A 20,387-nucleotide genomic window follows, 5' to 3' on the forward strand; every position below is an offset into this window, starting at 1 on the left:
AGAGAAAGGAGGTCAGCCCGCGTCAGCCATCTGCCATCGGGGACCAGGAGGTGACAGCGGCAGCCCTGAGCGCCGCAGGAGGGGGGAGGCCCTGCTCCCCCCTCTCTGAGGTGAAGCTGCACGCTGGCACCTACAACCCCTGGGGAAGGAGGTCTCCCCTCCACCCCATCTCCCACCCAACAGCCCACCAAGGCAGGGAGAGAGTCCTGCAGAGCATGGGGGCAGCAGCTCCCTGCGAACAGTCGCCTACGCACAGGTGTGGCTACAGGTGAGCGTCCCTGGCCACGCGTTGCAGTCTCGGAGGACATCTCCGGAGCAAGGAGGGCAGGAGTGGCTCCAGCACCCCACCCAGCAGCGGTCCACAGAGGACCTTGTCTCCCAGGTCCAGCTACCAAGCCACCAGCAGCTCGAGGCCCATATTTTCAACAGCTCTGCTCATATTATTCCAGCTTATCCTACTGCGTGCGCTATTCTCCTACTAAAGCAAGCTCTAGCTCTCTCTGCCTCTAAGCCACTTGCCAAAGTGGCACTGTTAACATTCTCAGGTTAAGTAGAAATTGCATGGAAAAACTCTCTTTTTTTTTTTTTTTTTTTTTTTTAAAACCTCCTTTGTTACTGCAAAAAAAAAAAAAAAAAAAAAAATCCCCCAAGACCCTAACTGGAAAATAGTCCCCCCTCCCCACCCCAACCCCCACCTTAAAAAAAAATAATCCAACAGAACAAACCCAAAAAAGGGGAAGCAGGCAACAGGAGTTTTCAATAGCATCGTCAAGCTTAACACTGAGGAGCCAGCCAGCCCTGGGGAGGGGGGCCGCCGGCATCACCAAGACCCAACACAGCTGCCGGCAGCAGGAGGGCTCGGGGGGGATGGACGGCAGCACTGGGGCAGGCCCCACCACCGCTGCGTGCCGACTTCCCCCCCTCCTGCTGCCCCAAACCGTTAGTTTTATGTTAATACTTCATTAATACTGTCTTATTTCCCCTCGGCCGGCCCAGCATCAGAGGCCTGGAGATCTTTACCTAAACCAACGCCGAGGCAGGAGAAATGACCCTGCGTGGAGGGGAGAGACACGGTGGCCATGACCGGTGGGCTCCTACCTACTCTGGTAGCACCGAGCCCGTCACCACGGTCCCACACGCCGTATCGCGCCCAAGCCCGCGCGAAGCGCATCGCAAAGTTACATACCCCTTTTTCCCCAAGCCCCGGCAACACCAGGCGCGCCGTCAGAAAGCAGCGAGGGAACGGGGACGAGGGGGCTGCGCAGACCAAATTAAAATTAAAAAAAAAAAAAAAAAAAAAAACCAAACCAAAAAACTTAGCTTAAAAAGTTAAAGTGTCCGGTCCGCACTGAAAACAAGCCAGGCTGCGCTCGGACCCACGTGGGGTGCTCTTGCCTCACCACCCACCGGTCCTTGGAAGAGTGAAAGCCTCTCCCCTTCAACGCCAGCTCTTCTGCTCCCCTCAAAGGGAGCAGCTCCCTGGGGCGGCTGCTGGCGCATCCCAGGATTTCTATGTCCAAAGCAGCAAACCAGACGAACCCCCTCCTGCTGTCGGCCCGGCAGCATCCTCATCCCGCGCGGGAGCCGGAGGGGTCAGTGCGCCGGCTCCCCGTGCACACGGAAGCGGTAGATGCAGGTGTATTCGGGGTGGCCCCAATTGCTCAATACCCGGAGCTCCACCAGTTCGTACGTGCCTATGGAATCACCCTTGGAGAGAGGAGGAAGGAAAAACCTGAGCCCTTGAGAGCTCTCAAGGGATCAGAGACATCAGGAGCCCCTTTTTCTTCTCAGGGGTGGGTGCTCCAAGGGCAAAGCACTTACCTCCAAGTAAAATGTTTGGATGGGGTCGCCGTCATGGTCATAGGTGAACTTCCCCAGGAGAAGGCCCTCCTCCTCTCCCTCCTCCTTCAAGCCCTGCGGAAGGGCAGGGAGGCAGAAAGGGAGAACCAGGGGTGATCAGAGAGGGAGACCGGAGGCGATGAGCGCACCCGGGGGCAGAAGAGGGAGATGGAGCCACAAGTGCACTTGGCCCCTGCTCCTGCTCTTCCAGGCCAAAACAGACAAATGGGGATGGGAGCCAGCGGGAAAGGATGGGTGGGAAGACCAAGAGTTACATCTACTCAATCCCCCCTCTCCCAGTGTCCCCCAAAACACTTCCCAAAGCCTGGTACTCCCCCTTTCTCCCCCAATACTGCTTCTTCCTCCTCTTCAGGATAACACCCACCCCCCCAGAGCACCCCACAGCCAGGTACAGGGCTTGCTAGCCCTCCCCTCCTGCACCGTCCACCACGGCATCCTCCCACCATGTCTCCCTGCTCCCCGCTCAGGCCCAGGCGAGGGCACTCACATAGACAGCGAAGTCCTTGGGGGCGCTGGGGATGGTCCCCTGGGGCGAGAGGGCTTTTGGGATGTGCTCCAGTGTCACGGCCGTGGGGCGGATGATGCTGGAGAGGCGGATGATGGCAAAACCCAGGGACCCACGGAACGCCCAGCAGTTCCCAGGGTTGACATCTGGCTACGAGCGCAGGAACGAGACACCAGCAATGTTATCACCATCAGTGCCATTTTTAACCCCCCAGTATCGGCCTGGCCCTTTGCTTGGAGCAGCAGCAAGAGCCCAATAAAATCCACCCAAGCCCACATGAGAACCAGCCCGGCCGGTCCTGCCCCTTGGTGGGGTCTCGCCCTGAAGGTACCCACCTGCAGGATGACACGGGGGGACTGCGAGTGGTACCACAGCGGGATGCCGAACAAACTCAGCGCCTTCCAGGTCCTGTGGGTCTCAGAGCAGCGGGTGTTGATGACACTGGCCCCTGGCACGCAGAGGGGACAGCGGTGGGTAAGCTGCACGCCAGCACCCTGTGGTCCCTTCCCCAGGATGGCTGGCTCATCCCAGGTGGGCGAGGGCTGCCCCCCTCCCACCACCACCACCCACCTGCCGACTCCAAGGCATAGTCGACCATCCCCACACGGTCCTCGCTGTAGCGCTTCAGGGCCTGGTCCACGATGAGATGCACTTGCTGCAGTGGGAGCAGAGGACACAAGAGGGGTGAAGGGCTGGGGTGGGCATTCTGCCCCCCACCCACCTCCACCCTGTGGGGACGGAGAGGGCACAAGGACCTTCCCACAAAACAGCCAGGGGATGAATCACCGTGGCAAAAATGAGGAGACATGCATTTGGCTGGGAAGCCTCGTTAGAGGTTGCTAAAAATACCCCAGAGGAGAGGAGCTGTGCAACGAAGGGGCAGCGCCCAGGCAGGCTGGACTCACCCGTCCCCAGCCCAAAAGAAGGGCTGGCCTCAGAGGAGGCGGCGTATACCCCAGTAGGTACCTGACAGCCCACCCAGCCCTCCCCAGCATCTTCTGCCCGGACCCTCCCGCCCTGTCTCACAGGATCAATGGGAGCTGCCCCCATCTGGAAAAGGGGGAGCTGGCCGGAGCATCCTTCTGGAGCCAAACTCAGCCCCAGGAGCTGGGACACTGTGGCACCACTGTGGGTCTAAAAACTTTATGGTGCACATGAAGCTTGCGCAGACTGCGGAGGATTGCTAATCCCAGCTTGATCCCTCCCCTCCACTAGTTTCGCAGGGAATTGCCAACAACTTTTTCCAAAGCAAGCAGGCTCATTTTTTCCCCGTGGTGTCATTCTGCCCAAGTGCTTTGCCCCAAATGACTCTGCGGTGCTGCTGAAGGAGGGAAGTAAGCAAGATGCTCAACCCGTGGAAACCTTGCTGGCGCCTGCCCTGCCTTATGGGTGAAAGATGCACAAGCAGAAACTTGGATTTTAAGACAGCACGAGCCTTGCAGGGTGTGGATATCGCCACCTACAACCCCTTCCAGGGCACAGGCACAGCCCAGGGAAGGCTCCAGCAGAGGGGATGGAGGAGTTTCAGGGATGCCCTCACCAGGATCAATGTCCCAGCTCTAAGGGCTGTCCCCACGGCTCTCCCATCTGCCAGGCACACGTGCCAGCCCCCCCCCCCATACACGCGCAATGGGGCACGGCCCCCAGATCCCACACCTGTGGTCAACCACCATGTCCCTGGGGTTCAAGCCAGCACTCACCTCCTCCGTCACCCCCGTGGTCCTCCCTTGCTGCAGGGCCACTCCGATACCGGCCTGAGCATCCCGTGCCGACAGCCTCCGGTCCTCTGAGACTTTGGCCAGGATCTTGCGCTCCAGGGCCTGGAGCTCCGCTTGCAAGTCTTCCTGCTGGAGGACACGGCCAGCAGCGCCGTCCTGCCGGGATTGCGACAGGAACCGACTGACCCACGCCGGGAACTGCGCTTCCACCTGAAATGGTGGGGACATTGCTCAGCCCCGGGGCAGGGACCCTCACGCCTCTCTCTGCCGACCAGGGTGGGGACTGGGGACTCACGTCAGCCCGCACGGCCTTCAGCTGCTCCAGCATCCCCTCCATGTGCTTCCCCATCACCTCCTGGTCCGACTTGAGGCCCGCCAGCTCCCTCCTCAGCGCTGACACCTCCTGCTCCAGCTTGTCCACCTCCCCCTGGAAGGTCCCTCGCAGGCCCTCCTGCGCCGAGCTGCACCGAGAGAATGGTAACAAAATCATATCATAGATATCAACAATATCATAGAATGGTTTGGGTTGGAAGGGACCTTAAAGGTCATCCAGTGTCACCCCCCTGCCCTGGGCAGGGACATCTCCCACTAGACCAGGCTGCTCAAAGCCGACAGTCCCAGCTCCCCTCTGCGAGCCAGGGGAGGAGGTTCATCCCCCACCGCCTACGCTCAACCCCATCTCCAGCTCCAAACAGTTTTAATTCCCACGGCAATGGCTTCTTCTACTGCATCCCATGGGAAAGCATCCCCAGCTCGATCCTCAGCCAAAAGGCCACGCTCCCCACGGTGATGCAAAATAACAGTGACGAAGGTCATTTGCTGCAATCGCCCTTTGAGCCAACCGGGGCACTTCCTTGCCGACACACCCACGTATCCATCCTGCCTTTCCACCCAGGATCATACCTCTCAACCTCTCCTTTGCACTGAGCAAACCAGACCTGGAAACCCCTTCCCAAGCCCCGCTGTGGGGATTCCAGTCTGCTACCTGCCCGCCCCTGAACAGAGCGGTGGCTCTGCCCGGGCAGCCAGCCTTACCTCTGCCACTTGGAGTTCAGCTCCAGCAAGCGCGTCTCCATCTCCTGCCAGGACAAGGGGAAGGGGTGAGACCTGTGACGCCGGTGGTGAGGATGTCCCACCCGGGTACCACCGTACGCCCATCCCTGTACCTGAGAGGCTTGTGCCATCTTCCCCAGGCGCCCGTCTAAATCCCTCTGCACCTGGGCTCGGAGAGCATCCAGCTCGCCCTGAAGGGTGAGGAACAACGGAGAACATCAGAGCCCGGCCCCACAAGCCCCCCATATGCCCATGTGCCCGCCACATCCCTCACCTGGAGGTGGCTCGTCACATCAGTGAGGAGATGCTCCTTCAGCCCCGCGTCCCGGCGGCTCACCAGCCCCTCCAGCAGTGCCAGGACATCCCCCGGGGGTGACTCTCCCCCTGCTGCCACCGCTGCTGCCCCCCGCCGCAGCTCCCACTGTGACACCTCGGCCTCCAGTGCCTTGAAGCGCTTCTCCAGCGCCTGGAAGCGAGCCAGGAGACGGTGCTCCCCCTGCAGACCCTGTGGCGGCAAAGGAACATCCCCTGGGAGTGTGCAGACCCCCGGGGCTCTGCCTGCTCCACAGGGACCCCTGTGAAAGGAATCCAGACCCCCTGGTCCCCAGAGTCAGTCGCATCTTATTCATCTGCTGCTTCACAAGGGAGGGCAGATGTTTCCCTTGCTCCATCCCTGGGACACCCAGAGTGCGAGACAGCCACACGCTGGGGGAACCATGTCCACCAGCATGGAGCCACCATCTGCCCCATCTACCACCACTTCCCAGTTCCCTGGAAGGCCTCTTTCAGCCATGGACCACGCTGTCCTGGCTCTCCCTGCAATGCACCCACCCGGGCCACAATCGCACCTTTGCCGAGGCTTACCTGGTCCAGCGCGGTCAGGTCCCCTGCCCCAGCCATGTCGGAGGAGGAAAGCTTTCCAGCTCCCCACCACGGGAAGGCAGGGATGCTGAGTGTCGACAGCCCGTACGGGTAGAAGTACCAAGCTCCTGGGCACACAGGGGGATGAGATGGTTAAAGTGACAGGTAATGGGCCACAGCAGAGCACAGGGGGGACATGCAGAGATTCAGCCATCAGCATCTCCTGGGGTCACCAGGAGGTCCCAAGCACAGGGGTGAAGATGCACCAGGATACCAGGAGCCACAAGCACTGAGCTCGGGGCCATCCCATCTTGTCCCATCCCCTCCCCTGGGTACAGCAGTGGGATGCTCTGCACTGCCCCAGATCTCAGGGCAACAGATCGAGCTGGGCTGACTCACCGTAGGCAGCGGCAGCGAGGAGCAGGAGGAGCAGCAGCATAAGCAGGGACCTCTTCAGCCATGGGTAGCGCCTGGAACATGGAGAAGAAAGAGGTGCCTGTAAGACCGCAGACACCTTCCCCCCATCACCACGCTCCTCTGGATGGAAAAGAAAAGCCCAGCCAGGCTTCGGCACAAGACACGCACACTCCACGCACGCTGGGCACCCCCTCTCTGGGGTCCTGTGGGTTTTCCCCGCACCTCCCCCATCCCGGTGTCCCGCCACCACACTCACCTGGAGAAGGGGACACCAGCCAGGCGAGGAGCTGCGCCGGTGAGGCGGTGCCAGGCAGCTGCCAGCCCTGAGAACAGCCATCCCATGAACCGAACTGCCGGGAGAGAAACCAAGTCACAGGCAGGGTCCCGGCAGAGATGTCCCCTCTGTCCCCGAGGATGCTCCTATGGGGAGATAAAGCCCCTCCACCCCACCAGGGAACAGCAAACATGGCCCGTGGGGAGTGGAGGTGCTGGCAGGGAAGAAAGGTGCTGCTAGAAATGCCCCCACCGTCCCTCCACTCACCCGGGGAGGTGAGCACCTGCCAGAGGAAGGAGCCCACCCGGGAGGCTGCGGTCCTCAGCCCCGACCTGGAGCTACTCTGGCCTGAGTAGAAGTGACCTGGAAAGGAAGCAGCAAGGCGGTAAGTCACCAAACGGAACCTGCATCCCTGTGCACCGTCGATGGTGAAGGCTTTGCATGGGGGGTGGCGTGCAGGAGAGTGGGGGCTGGCAGCATCCTGGGCACAGCCAGGCCGTGGGATGGTCCCCCTGGTCTCCCCCAGCATCCCTGCCCCTGCAGAGCAGCTGGTGCATCCCTACCGGCATAGTCATCTTCCGAGGAGTACCCAGACGAAGAGGCGTAGGTGTCGTACGTCTTGCTCTCCAGCAGCCCGTTGATCTTACTGGACTCCGTGTCCCCTGTGCCTCTTCTCCTCCTGGTGGAGAGCTCGCCACCTGCCCCCAAAACACAGAGCCCCCCCTTAAGAAACCACCCACCACCACCACAGGGGGCAACCCATTCAGCTGGCTTGGGGGACTGCCCCAACACCCCCTACTGGTGCTCAGGGAGGTCCCCAGCTGCCATGGGAAGGAGGAAAGGAGGGAGGGAGGGAGTGCTCACCCCAGTAGGTGCTGCTGTCCAGGGCATCGTCCAGCACGGAGCTGCCCAAGGCGGCGAGGCCCCGGCTGCCTCCCAGGTAGGACTCGCTCACCATGGACTCGCTGTAGTAGGAGGTTTGGGTGCTGGGGGCAGGAGAGAGGCGCTTCGTGCTGCTCGATTTCCTCCTGGTCATCCTGCCAGGGGGAGCAAGAATGCGCTCATCAGCCATGTGTGGTTTTGGGGTGTGTGTGTGTGTGTGTGTGTGTGTGTGTGTGTGTGTGTGTGTGTGTGTCATAGTGCACCCATGCAGGAGGAATGGGGAATTCACTCCAATCTCTCAACTGGCATCACTTCCCTCACCACCACCCCCCCCGCACAGTACCGGATGGCGGCAGGTTTCGGAAGGTGCAACCGCTGCTTTGCGAAAGTCCCTCCCGCCCGTGGCCAGGCAGCTGCTGGCTCCGCTTCCGCTCGCACGGCTGCGGTTTTCCGGCCCGGCAATCGCAGCGCACCTCCCTCCCGCCATCACGCCGGAGGCGGCTGCGGCTGGGAGGAGGCACGCATCCCCTCCAACCCTGAGCCACCCATGGCGGCTTCCTGCGCCAGGGGACGCGGAGGTGCCAGGGGTGGGGGGCACCGGGCTTTCCCCGGAGCGGGGGCACAGCCAGTGCCAAGGCAGCCGGCGGCCATGCCGAAACGCAGCGAGCTCGCCATCATGCTCCCTTCAAGCCACACTGATGCCAGTCCGTGGCGCAGGATGGAGTGCCCTGGCCATGTTTGGGAGGGGGGGGGGAACCCCCCTGGACCCCTCCACCCCTGCACCCCACTAACCGGCTGGTGCTCTCCTTGAAGGGCAGCTGCTGCCCCCCCAGCAGGGAGCTGCTGCTGCTGCTGGTGGTGGCATCGTCGTCCCCGGGGTAATAGCGGGTGGTGACGAGGCGCTGGCTGCGGCGGGACATGGCGGCGGCACGGGGGGTGTGGGTATGTGGGGGTCACGGTTCACCTGGGGGGGGTCACGGTTCACCTGGGGGGGGGGGGGTCGAGAAGGGAGGAAAGTGTCAGCGAGAAGGGACCCGCCTGGAGCTGCGGGCGTGGGGTCCCGGCACACAGCGAAACCCCTCCCGTGCGGGCGGGGGGTGCCCGGTGCGGCCGCGGTGGTGGTGGTGGGGGGGTGGGTTCTGAGCCCGCCGAGGGGCACCTGCTGGCCCCGGGCCTCCCCTGCCGCCGGGACCGGGGCCGGGACCGGGAGCGAGCCGCCCGTCCCACCGCCAGCGCCGCCGCCTCCCCTTATAGGGTTATAAACCCCTTCGCTTCCCCTCCCACGGGCCACCCACGCCAGAACCCACCCGCGGAGCCGCTGCCCCCTCCCTCCCTCCCTCCCTCGGCCCCGGTACGAACCGACCCACCCGCAACTTCCCTCCCCCCCGCCGCCAAAACCCGCCGTGCCCCCGCCCCACGCAAACCCACCGGCGAGTCGCGCAGGGCACAGAGGGAACCCGCACCGGCCCCACTCGCTGCCGCCACCGCTCCGCTCCCTTTTGTTTTGCAGGGGAAGGCGGCCCCGGACCCAGCCCCGGTCCCCGCCTCCGCCCCTCCCCGGCCCCGGCTCCCCCCCCCCCCCCCCCGGCCGCCGCCGCCGCCGCCCCGCCCCGCGCGCGCGCCCGCCGGGGCCACCGCCCCCCCCCCCCCCCGGCCTTTTCGGTGTCCCCTCTATCATTATTATAATATTATTATTATCACCCTCATCATCATCACTATTTTAATATTTTTATTTTATTTTATTTTACATTATTTTATTATTTTATTTTATCTCATTTCATTATTTCATTTTATTACTATCATAATCATTGCGGGGGGTGGGAGGGGGGAGCGATGGGGAGGGCCCATCCCCACCCCCCGCCTTGCCCACAGGGAGCTGGTCACCAGACCCCTCAGCCCTGGGGTTCCCCCCCCCCCCCCCCGCCCCAAGCCCCCACCCCAAGCCCCCACCCAGGCAAGGGCAGCCCCCCCCCCAGGCAGGTCCCATGGGTGACAGCGGCCCAAAATGGGGGCTCCCGGGCACAGGGCTACGCCCCGGCCCCATTTGGGTTTTGCTGGGGCGGCCGGTTTGCCAGCCCCGGTGGGGTGGGAAATACTCGCCCCCACTCCCGTTTTCCCCCCCCAACACCCCCCACGCACCAGCCGGCACGGCCGAACCCGTCCCCGCGGCGTGGGCAGCCCCGCTCGACGCCCCGTGTGCCCACACCGCCTCGGCCGGGCAGGCAGGTTCTGCTGGTCCCCGGGCCCGTGGCCGCAGACACCCCGTTACCAGCCCACTCCCTCCACGGGCGGCCGGGCCGGCTCGGCGGGGGGGTGGCTTGCCAGCCAAACCCAGCTGCTCCCGTGGGACCCTGAACACGCGACGGCGCAGCCGGGACCTTGAGCAAACTCGCCGGGCTGAGAAAACAGCCGCCCTCCCACGCCCCGGCTTCTACATCTGACGGCGCCTCGTAAAAAGATTTGCCTTGGGCTGGGGGGGGGAAGACTCAGGGAGGAAGGAGGGAACCGGCCACCCGTGTCCGGACACGGTCGTGGGGCTGCGTCCGTGGGGCACGGGGTTGGGAACGGCCCCGCCGGCTTTGGATACGGCAATAAAAAGGTGTTTATAGCAAAGGATTAAAAAATATGAAGTGGGCAGAAGGGGAGTAACCTGTTGCAAAACAGCCCCAAAACCTTTTCCTCCCCGCGCCGGGGTTCGGTGCGCAAGCCGGGGCACGGGCCGGAGGACGTGCCACAGCGGGGGGGACACACACACCACAACAAACCCCCATTCAGAGTCCCTGGCCCCGTTGTGTAACGCGGACAGATCCTCTTTGTTTCCTTTTTTTTTTTTTCCCCTCTTCTTTTTTCTCTCCTTTTTCGAGCCCATTTTTTTGTTCCAGCCTAAATCTCCGCCTGGCTTTTCCGGGGCAGCTCCGTCCCCCGCTGTGCCAGCCGCCCTTTTTCACCCTCTCCTGTGGCTTCCCACGGGTGACCGGCCGGGCTGGGGGACATCTCTCTCCTCCCTGGTGGCACCTTTATCTCTGGCCGTTCCGACACCAACCCTGTGCCCCATCCTGGGGACAGCGATAGTGGCCCAAGCCGTGGCACCTGCCCTGGCTGACGTAACCCCGCTGTGGATTAACCCCCCCGGGAGGCTCAGGGGATAAGCTGGGTGCTGAGCCACTGGGCACTAAATAGGGTGCACGGCCCTGGGTCAATCCGTCTCCTCCTGAGAGCCACTTTTTTCGGGCAGGGAGGGAGCCGGCGGCAGTTCCCGGGGGATTTAGGGGGATGTTGTGGTGGTGGGGGGGAGTGGGGCTTGTCCCCGCCTTGCTGCACCCCTGGTGCGGAGGCAGTGGTGGCGATGCCAGAGCCGTAGGGAATTTCGGGTGGGCGTGGGAAGAGCTGGGCAGGGATAACCGGCGAGCGGCTGGGAGCTTGTGCCTCAGTTTCCCCACACCGGCGGTGGGGAGCCTCAGCTCTCTTTTTGGGGGTCACCAGGGCATTGCCATGCTGGGGAAGGGCGGGGGAAGAATGAGCTTTCCAACTGCTCGAGCTTGGCAGCCCTTGCTGGGGAAAGGCAGGAAAAATCCCTACCCTTTCCTAAAAGGCTTTGGAGGGCTGAAGCGACTCGTGCAGGCACGCAAGGACAGGCCAGGGCTGGGAAAGCAGCCCCGGTGGGGGGGATCTCAGCTCGTGTCTTCCCCACTAGGCCAACATTTTTATTTAAATACCCTCCCCATCCCGGCTATCCTTACAGCCCACTTTCCCGGTGCATCGCGCCGCTGGCTCCGGTGCCGCCGAAAGCCGATGCCACATGGAGTCAGAGCTGTGTGACGGTCCAAAACACCCCAACCCAGCGGGGTACCGAGTCCCCACCCCCCCACACCCATCACACCCATGACCCCACATCATCCACCACCACCTCCTCCGGGCGGGCCGCCCCGGCCAGGCAGCGTCCCACCGCCTCCAGCACCTTCCCCAGGCGCCGGTCCAGCGCCCGCAGGTGGGGCTCGGCCAGGACGGGGGCCAGGGGGTCGGTGGCCAGCGCTTCCCGCAGCAGGTCGCTCAGGCGGTAGGGCTGGGTGGCCAGCAGCTGCAGCCGCAGGTAGGTCGACTTCTTGATGCTGATGAAGATGAGGAAGGAGAGGTCTCAGCCTGGGGAGCCTCTCCGCGATGGCAGCTCCCAGGTGGGCGGCCAGAGCCCCTTACCTGCAGCACTGCCGGAGGGGGGCCAGGATGGACAATTCGTCGCGTGAGTGCGTGCCGAAGCTGTGGGGGGGAAAGCCCATCGGTGGGCATCAGGGCGGCATCGCCACACGGCTCAGAGCCCAACGCGGGGCGCATTTCGGCAAGACCCGCGGTCTCCCCCAACCCTTGTGCCGGGATTGCTTCCCCCCAACACACACACTTTACCCACGGCCGTTGTCCAGGTGGAGCAGGAAAGTGTCGTTCCCAAATTTCTCAAAGGTCTCGTAGTGGTGCCGGTCCATGTTGCCTGCGGTGGGGCAACAAATTATCCATCGCGTGGTGGGCCGGGAAGCAGGAGCAGGGACACGGAGCACCCTCCCGGCACGAGACCGAAACACAGAGGCTGGGGAAAAGGGCTGGGGGCACCTCTGAGGTGCCCATCTGGTGGCTGTGGCTGTGGGGGGGACCCGAGAAGAGCCCCCATGGCCTCCAGGCCCCTTCTCATCCCAGCAGCCCCGTGGAGGGACAACAGTGACAAATGGAGCAGAAGTAATGGCAAAGGCACGGCTGGGCGGCCGGGGACGAGGAGACGGGAAGCTCTCCAAGTCAGATGATGGCGGGGGGACAGTGTGGGGAGGAAGGAGCGGCCTCGGGGATGGGAAGAGGCAGCACAAGCCCTGGGGAGCATCACCGACGTCCTCAGCTCTCCGGGGGTTGTGTGTGGGAGCTTGCCAGGAGACGCTTCCCGTGCCCGGGATGTTCAGCCGGGATCTCCCCGGCATCTCTTGTCCTTTGGCTTCTGCCCGGGATGTGCCCGAACGGCACAGCCCTTTGCTCTGGTTTTTGGGTAAGAGCACAGCCCTCTGCAGCCTGAGCAATGGTTTGGCCAACAAACCTCGCAGGGGCACGGTACCACGGGGCACAGAGTCCTTTGGGGGACCCGAGGGGCCCCCGCAGCCCCCAGCGCCGGCACGGTGGGGCTCACCCATGAGGAAATCAAGGATCGTCATGTCAATGAGGTCGAGGAGGCGATGGCCCCTGTCGTAGGGCGGCGTCTCTCGCACCTGAGCGCAGTAGTTGGGGTTCAGCTCCCACCTGCGGGCAGAGGCCGGGGAGGGGGTACGGGACCGTGAGAGCGGCCGTGGGGCGGCCGCCTCCCGTCCCACGGCTCTGCTGCGCCGTGTCCCCCCTGTCCCCTCTGCCCCAGCTCACTCAGCCTTCTTGCTCTTGTGGTAGGAGCGGCGCCAGGGGCTGCGCCAGGAGCGGCGTTTGGCCAAGGTCTTGTCAGGCAGCAGGGCGGCCATGGAGCCCTCCAGCCGGTCCGGCTTGCCACAGAGGGCGTGCTCGGTGGAGCAGTAGTAGGAGCACTCCCCGTAGAAGCAGACGTTGCCCGCTGGCCATGGGGACAAAGCCAAAGTTGACAAAAAGCAGGAGGGCAGCCAGGCTGCTACCCCCATGCAGGGTGGTCCAGCAAGCGGACAAGTAGGGATGCTCCATGCACCGTGGCCACGTGCCACCAGCAAAGCAATGACAAGGAAAGCCTTGAGGAGCAGAGCCTTGCGGCCGGGGACCAGGCGGGAGCTGGAGCAGTCCCCAAAGGGACAGTTTGCCCCAGCGGAGGAGGAGCCAGGGCAGGAGCAGCTGGCTCCAGATGAGCTCCACATGGGCAGCCACGCAAGAGAATGGATGGCAGTGAGAGCTCACCTGGGGAGATGAAGAAAGTCTTGGCCAGTTTCTTGTCCGTTGTGATGTCGTGAATCTCCTTTGTTATATTGACCAAACGGCCAGAAACTGGGGGAATTCGCCGGAAATCCAGGATCCTGAAACGCAGAACTTGAAACAGTTTCTTGCCAACCCAGACCGGTTTCCACGGCGAGTCATTAAAACCGCCGTAAGACACAGGTATCCCTCGCAATGGGGAGGAAGAGGTGGGATGAAGAAGCAGGTTCTCTCAACAGCCGCTTCACTGTGGCGGAGGGCAGGGTCAGATGCAAAGCTTGCGCTCACCTGTCCAGGTGGAAGGCTGCAATCTCCGCATTGTGCCGCTCAAAGTCTGAGAAGTAGAAGAAGTCGATGGGTGTCTCCTGGTCCCGGGTCTGCCTGGGAGGAGAGGGAAGGGTGGGGGCGATGGCCAAGGACGGAGCACCCTGATTGTGGGCTTGACTCCAAACCACCCCTCACCTTGTGTCCATGGTGCCACTGGAGACACAACCAGACCCAGTCTCTTCCAGACACTCTCTGCTGGGTGGTGCGGTCCCAAATCGCCCAGCCACGTCCCCATGCACCCCACACACACACACTCTTAACCCAAGAGTTGTGAAGCCCTCATGGACTGGAGGGTCCTGGATGGTCCTCATGGACAATCTTCTTCTTTCCACCACTGGAGGTCACTACCCCATCACAAGCTGCGCCCAGCCTGCTGCAAGCACCACCAGGGAAGGCGAGGGGAAGGGGACACACCGCTTGCCTCAATTTTGGGGTGGGGGTGGGCTTGAAGCGAGGGAGCAAACACAGCATTTCTCCATTTCTCCCTCCATGGTCTCCTCCGGCCGCTCCTCGCCACCTAACAGGACCATGCGGGTGGGGTGTGGGGTTGTCCCTGGCTCTACTCACTTCATGGGCTTGAAGAGGGCCTGCCCATAGTTTGGGAACGTCATGATGAGCTTGAGCTGGGTCCCGCCGGACTTCTGGACTGAAATGGGGCACACAGGGATGAGGGAGGCTGGCAGCAGGCAGCGGGGCAGGGGTGCGGGCAGGGGTGCAGGCAGGGAGGTGGTACCCGAGCTGATGATCCTCTGTGTGGCCAAGTCCCGGAGAAGGGTGGGCATCAGGGGGTCTCGGCGGGGGTACAGCTCATAGCGGTTGATGCCGACGTGGAATTTGAGCCAGGTGGGGTAGGTGTCGTAGGCCGTCTTCCCTGTCGGGAGGACCGTCTCGGCTTTACTGCTGCTGACCCTGCAGCACAACAGCCACCACCACCCCGACAACAATGACAGCGTTTAGTTGGGGTGGGACGGGTCCCACGTCCCCAGGCCCTTCCCAGGATCCAGCACATGGAGGGCGAGGCGGGGAGAAGGCCCAGCACAAGCCCCGGATGGTGGCAAAACCCCCTGCCCCATGGGCCTTCCTTGGGGCTCCTGGCAGCTGGGCTGATCCCACCCATGGCTGGTGGCCAGGGAGACCCGCCAGCACGGCCAGAGGGGGCTCTGTGGCTTTCCCATGGAAAAGCCCTGGGCTGATTCTGCTCCTCTCATCCGTGCCTCTATTCCCCTGCCAGAGCAGTTCGTCTTGTCATATTTCCCAAAGGGATTAGCTCCTGGGAATACAACTGGCTACACGCGCCCATGTGCTCACTGGGGACACACATGCGTCCATAAAACAGGGGTGGAGGATCAGGGGCTTCCCAGCTATCCCCAGCACCGACCTGAACTCCCACCCCCAACATCCAGTTCCCCTTGGATGGGTTTAGCACACACCCCTGATTTCCCTGGGGAGGGTGAGTTTGGGTTAGCAACACCCCTGTTGCTCTGCCTCCTGCAAATTTGCAGTTGGCTGGCATTCAAGGGGAGCTCCTGGGGGGTATCTGCCCCTCCTCTGCACCAGCACCCACCGGCACTGCGATGGGACAGTCCCGCCCAGGGCATCTATAACCCAAATCCACATCTCTCTAGGAAAATGCTGACTGTGCCCCAATTTCATCAAATCAGACCCATCTCCCATGGTCATCCATAGGCGAGGTGGTCCTCAGAGACAAGGCAAATACCCATTTGTGGAAACCAGCTCTTAAACCAGCTTTTATTCTCTCCCAATTTTAGCAGGCGCTATGTTTGGAAGGTGTGCTTTCCATAAGGAAGCTGCTACGTGTTATCGACGTTAAAGCTTTTAATATCTTCCCTCCTAATTAGAGGTTAGTAGTCCAGAGATAAAAATAGGCAGCCGGCAATGGTGAGCTCACCGTACGGCTGAGCCTAAAGAGGTCAGGCGATGTCCTGCGAAATGCGGGACAGGAACGGTCTCATGGTTAGAGTAACCTACATTGCAGGCTTTGCATCTCCAACATGTCAGGAGAGGGGGATAAAACTGGATAGAAATCTGGAGCGGGGACTTCCTCATATATATAGAGAGAGAGACCAAAGGCTATTCTGCATTGGGGAAAGAAAGGAGACGAGGAGGTCACCTAAAGGTACCCTACATATTACTGTCAATAATTCGAGTCTGCTTTGGCTTTGCTGTATGCTACAGGCTCCTGGGTAGCAGCCCAGAAATTCAGGGTTAAGAGAAGATTTGAGGCACAAGAAGAGCGTGCTCAGCAATCAGGGCCCCTCCGGGGTAGGATGCTGATCTACGCAGGGAAACGACGTGTTTGGTCCCTGTCGTTTGTCCCCTCAAACCCCCGTCTCCCCCAAAAGCAAGCCAGGGCTGAGCTCGCTCCTCACCATTCGTCACTCCCGCTGCTGCGCAGGCTGAACTTCTCCATGGGGTTGACAACAAACAGCTTGTCTTTCTCCGTCACCTCTGGGATTGGGATGTTGTAAAGAGGATGATCGAAGAGCGCCACCAGCTTCGATCCCTCGGTCCTCCCCGCATTCCCCTCTCCGCTCTGTCGCCGGATCCCTGGCTCTCCAGCCCTTGTGTGCGGCCCCGCTCCCTGCGGACGGGAGCTTTTCTCCAAAGAGCCATTGCTGCCGCTGAAATCCTGAAGGATTCGCAGGCTCAGCTTTTTGGGGCCGGCCAGCACGGGGCTGCCTGACGGGATGCCTGAGGCTTTCGGTGCTTTCGCATCGCAGCCGCAGGGCCCGGGGGCTGTGGAAAGAGCCAAATCCATCGCCAGGTGCACCAGGAGGGCCAAGAGCAGAAGAAAGAGGAGGGTGATTTTAAATTTCCTTTGGAAAAGCGTTTGGAGCCGGCGCCACATCCTTCCTCCCTTGAGATGCTCAGCAAGGGGTGGGCACCCACCCGGGGCTAATAGAGAGTTGGTGCGGCCACAGCCTCTGGGCAAAACCAGGAGCCAGACGTCTTGGATTTAGAGCATCGCATCCGAAGAGCAGCCGGTGCACAGGCAGAGCCGCAGGAAAGATCTGTCACCGCGGCACCTCGCGGGGTGACACCTCCAGGCCGGCAGCGGGACGGGGTGGGAGGTTGCGGGGGGGTTTATCAGCGCTGATAAGGGGCGAGCTGGCACCGCCAAGGTTAGCGTGAACGGGGCAAGTTCCAAATCAATAGCCACAAGGCTGGCTCGGGGACAGCGATGGCTGTAGATAACCCCTGCGCCATCCTGTCCCTCCGTGCTGTCACCCGCACGGGACTGCAGGACATTTCTTGGTATACAGGGCATTAAAGCGGTTCTGCCACCCAGCACTATGCAGCCCCCTGCCCTGTGTCCATCACACCCGCGCACTTGTAATCCAGGAGAATTTTTCTCCTGCTGCTCAGCCAGAGCAATTTTATCACCCCCCACCATCTATTAAAAATGTTTTGTACACAAACCCCCTTTTCAGAGAACACTCAAATTAGGTAAAACGAAGGGGATGTGAGCATTAGCACCACTGGGGAGGAGAAAAGTTGGGCTGTCAGCCTAAGGAATGGCTGCCAGGCAGGTGAGGGGCACGGACAGGGATGCTCCCAGGGCCTCTGAAGCAGACAGGGGAGGCGGGCAGGCAGGAGCAGGGATGCTGCCTGCTGCCCCAAGCATCGGGACAGAGGGGCAGCGGGACCCACCGAGTGCCGGGAAAGGGAAGGGCAGCCCATTTTTACAAGAAATTCACTTTTCCAGTGACACCCAGGGACACAGAGCTGGGTTGCGTGGGCAAAAAGAGTTGGTGACTTGTAGGGAGGGAGCTTTGGATTTGTTAAGGGACAGAGAAGCACAGGAACACCCGCAACAAGCCTGGGGGCTTGGGTACAGAGTCCGGAGCGATGTTTTTCCTCTTTTCGATTCCCCAAAGGATGCAGGGGGCACATGAAATACTGTACATCACACGGTCCTTCCTCGCTGTGTGATGTACTAGCAGCCAGCTTGGACATCCTCGCTCCAAGCCAGGGAGGGTATGGCGAGCGGTGGGCAGGAGGGGGTACGCTGGAGCACCCCTCCTCCGTTGCCATCCCTGCACTACCCTCTCGCTCGCGCTGCCCTCTCCGCATCATCCCGTGCCGGCTCCATCCGTGCCGGGCTCGGCCCCCTCCCAGGCGGTGCGGCGAGAACGCAGTGTTCCTGGTGTTCTTGGCTCGCCGTGTCCCACGGCGCGACAGTTGCCTGGAAACCGCCTCCGGCTGACACCATCAGCCGCCCCAGATTCAGCCGGCCCCGCGTTCCTTTCCCTGCGCCTTGCTCTAACAAGATGGCCGATGGGAGCTGGGGTGAACGGGGAGGAGGAGGAGGAAAGCTTTCCAACCCGGCTGGCGAGCTCGAAGCCCTGCAGAAGGAGCCGGGCGGAGGGGAGCAGATGGCTTCCCCGGGGAAGGGAACACGGCGTCTTGCTCCGGGAGGTTTGCTGGATCCAGTCCGGACGTACGGTTTGGAAAGAAGGCGCCTAGGAGGGGCTGTAGCTGGAACACAGGATCGTTAGGTCATTGCTTAAGTAAAAAAAAAAAACACCAACAGAAAACATGTGCTAACCGCTTGCATCAAAGGAGCTGGGCTCAGCTCCCGGAGCAGGGCCACAGATTTCTTTATTCCAGAGCCAGCCCTGGGAGAGGGAGGGGAGAGGGAGACCCTCCTTCTTCCAGAGCCCCAGATCAGCTCCAAACCAGGCTCGGGGGGATAGAAACCTCCCTCCCACGTCCTTCCTAGACCCAGATGGGGACAGGGACCCTACGGTCTGAAGCCACCCCACTGGCCGGGAGTCCCATCCCCGGGCTAGGGGAGCTTGCAATCCTAGCCCCCAACCCCGATTTAGCATCCCATTGGGAAGTAGAGGCAGAGGGATGGGGTGGAGCACTCACCACCCTTAGCACTTCAACACTGGCCGGCATTAAATATTAACCAAAAGATTTTTCAGCGAGTCAGGCACGAGCCCGCAGCAACGAGGAAGAGCTGCAGAGCTTCAAAGCCTGCCCCGACTGCCTGACAGCATCTCCACGTACCCCGTTGCCATGACATCATCGCAGAGAAGCGGTTGAGTTTGCACCTCTTTCTTCCTGTCTCCCTCCCCCGCCACCCCCCCCTCTCCCAAGCTCTTCCTCCATCTTCCCATCGCCTTCCCCTCTTCCCAGCGGGTTCCAGTCACCCTTGGGCGCGGAGGAGGAGCCCTACATCCGAGGACATTTCCACTGCTGGCACCCAGTCAGGACTCCCCGGCAGCTGATAATGATGTTGCCCATCACCCCTCAGTGGGGAGGGATGAAGTCATGAAGCACAGCCATCGGAGCTGCTATCGCAGCTTTCCGGGCCAGGAGGATAGAAAGGGTCGTGTCGGCTGGCACTGATGAATCACTCCGCGTTTTTCATCTCCTTTTCTACATCTGACTCAGCCTGGTGCTTTGATGGGTAATGGCAGCCATTTGCAGGGGGCAAGAAATGAGAGGGAGAGAAGAACACAATAGCAAGCCACCTGTTGCAAACTTCCCCAGCTTTCTGCTGAAAATTTGGAAGGTAAAAATCCTTTGGCGAGAGATTGCAGTTTTATAGTCAAAAGCGGATAGGCCCTAGAGGCTCCAAAAGCATCAGCTGCAGAGGGGTCTCTTGCAGGAAAACACAGGACAAGGGACCATCTCTGATCTATGAACCATACTCCCCTGAAAGTCACGGGCGCGCCCGAAAATGTGCCAGTTCCACAGGAAAAGGAGGGCGAAAGTCTTTCTTCTAACACACATGGGCCAGAACGCTTGCCTGGGAGCAGAGGCCTTGACACGCACAGCTGAATTTTGGGAAGCTGAGGTTTGTGCTTTCGCGTAGAGTGCCGATGACGGGCACGCAAACTAGCTAAGACAGGTTTGGCTTCTTGGTGGTGAGTTCTTGTGGGAAAGCTGTTACCCTTGGAAACAAAAATAGCCCGCCGCTCTCCTGCGAGCCACCTTGCGCTTACCTTGGGGGAGGTGCAGTGTGGGAGCTGACTCGCTGCAAATTCACACCTAGCTCACCTCAATCTGTTTGCACCCTCGTGCTTCGAGAAGGCTGGGGAGCTGGTCAACGTTCACCCATCGCCGAGGCAGGTCACAGAGACATTAGCTTTGGTCAGCTGGTGGCCAAAGAGATAACAGATTGGCAGTGAGGCCAAAAGATTGTGTGCTGAGGTAAGAGCTCCCTATGATCACCTGCAGGTCACCACGACCCTGCAGAGATGCCCATGACCAGCGTGTCTGTGCATATGCACACAGCAGTTAATTATTCATTAGTATGAAAGGGGCACGATTAAAGAGACTATGGTATGGCTGGAGGTATCATCATGCTCCAATGCTGGGCATTCCAAAGACTCTGGCTTTACCTTTTCCCCTGAACCGAGCGGAGAAAGTAAGTTGTGGAAGAGAAAAATAATCTTTTCCACCTGCCAGCTGCAGAAAGCGCCAGTCAACAGTGCTGTATCTTCACGTAAAGGCAGCCAGCTGGAGTGAGACAGAGCAACCACACCAAGAGACAGCTCAAAGGATTTGGACACTTCTACACCACACAGGGCAGGTATCATGGTACCAACTACCTTATGATACC

General features: G+C 61.0%; 2 protein-coding genes across 3 annotated transcripts; both read right to left on the minus strand.

Moving 5' to 3' along the window:
• Positions 1-695: 695 nt before the first annotated feature.
• On the minus strand, positions 696-9,132 carry SUN2 (Sad1 and UNC84 domain containing 2). Its single transcript, XM_063322447.1, has 18 exons — positions 8,999-9,132; positions 8,363-8,555; positions 7,553-7,725; positions 7,252-7,386; positions 6,956-7,051; positions 6,671-6,764; positions 6,397-6,467; positions 6,001-6,125; positions 5,411-5,641; positions 5,250-5,327; positions 5,119-5,162; positions 4,379-4,544; positions 4,066-4,293; positions 2,936-3,020; positions 2,701-2,813; positions 2,348-2,515; positions 1,822-1,914; positions 696-1,707 (listed from the first exon to the last, which is right to left on the minus strand). Exons 2-18 carry the CDS (start codon positions 8,488-8,490, stop codon positions 1,594-1,596), a joined length of 2,142 nt encoding a protein of 713 aa, XP_063178517.1. The 5' UTR covers positions 8,491-8,555; positions 8,999-9,132; the 3' UTR covers positions 696-1,593.
• Positions 9,133-10,814: 1,682 nt separating this feature from the next.
• LOC134510397 (extracellular serine/threonine protein kinase FAM20C-like) lies at positions 10,815-17,131 on the minus strand. 2 transcript variants are annotated; one of them, XM_063323658.1, is made up of 9 exons: positions 16,180-17,131; positions 14,357-14,698; positions 13,751-13,843; positions 13,448-13,563; positions 12,956-13,136; positions 12,729-12,838; positions 11,969-12,050; positions 11,765-11,824; positions 10,815-11,679 (listed from the first exon to the last, which is right to left on the minus strand). In XM_063323658.1, the coding sequence occupies exons 1-9, from the start codon at positions 16,656-16,658 to the stop codon at positions 11,445-11,447; spliced, it is 1,698 nt and encodes a 565-aa protein (XP_063179728.1). In that variant the 5' UTR covers positions 16,659-17,131; the 3' UTR covers positions 10,815-11,444. The 2 variants fall into 2 exon arrangements, with proteins under 2 accessions (XP_063179728.1, XP_063179737.1); XM_063323667.1 differs by lacking the exon at positions 14,357-14,698.
• Between the last annotated feature and the right edge of the window lie 3,256 nt (positions 17,132-20,387).

The sequence above is a fragment of the Chroicocephalus ridibundus genome, chromosome 1 (genome assembly GCF_963924245.1).
Source record: "Chroicocephalus ridibundus chromosome 1, bChrRid1.1, whole genome shotgun sequence".
Classification (NCBI taxonomy): Eukaryota; Metazoa; Chordata; class Aves; order Charadriiformes; family Laridae; genus Chroicocephalus; species Chroicocephalus ridibundus.

Excerpts from the sequence above, each read along its gene's own strand:
- SUN2 (XM_063322447.1), bottom strand. The coding sequence starts at position 8,490 with ATGTCCCGCCGCAGCCAGCGCCTCGTCACCACCCGCTATTACCCCGGG. Across the intron at positions 2,814-2,935 it reads CTATGCCTTGGAGTCGGCAG|GGGCCAGTGTCATCAACACC; the intron begins GTGGGTGGTGGT and ends TCTGCGTGCCAG. Across the intron at positions 1,708-1,821 it reads TCCAAACATTTTACTTGGAG|GGTGATTCCATAGGCACGTA; the intron begins GTAAGTGCTTTG and ends CCTCTCTCCAAG.
- LOC134510397 (XM_063323658.1), bottom strand. The coding sequence starts at position 16,658 with ATGTGGCGCCGGCTCCAAACGCTTTTCCAAAGGAAATTTAAAATCACC. Across the intron at positions 13,844-14,356 it reads GCCCTCTTCAAGCCCATGAA|GCAGACCCGGGACCAGGAGA; the intron begins GTGAGTAGAGCC and ends CTCTCCTCCCAG. Across the intron at positions 13,564-13,750 it reads GCAGCCTTCCACCTGGACAG|GATCCTGGATTTCCGGCGAA; the intron begins GTGAGCGCAAGC and ends TCTGCGTTTCAG.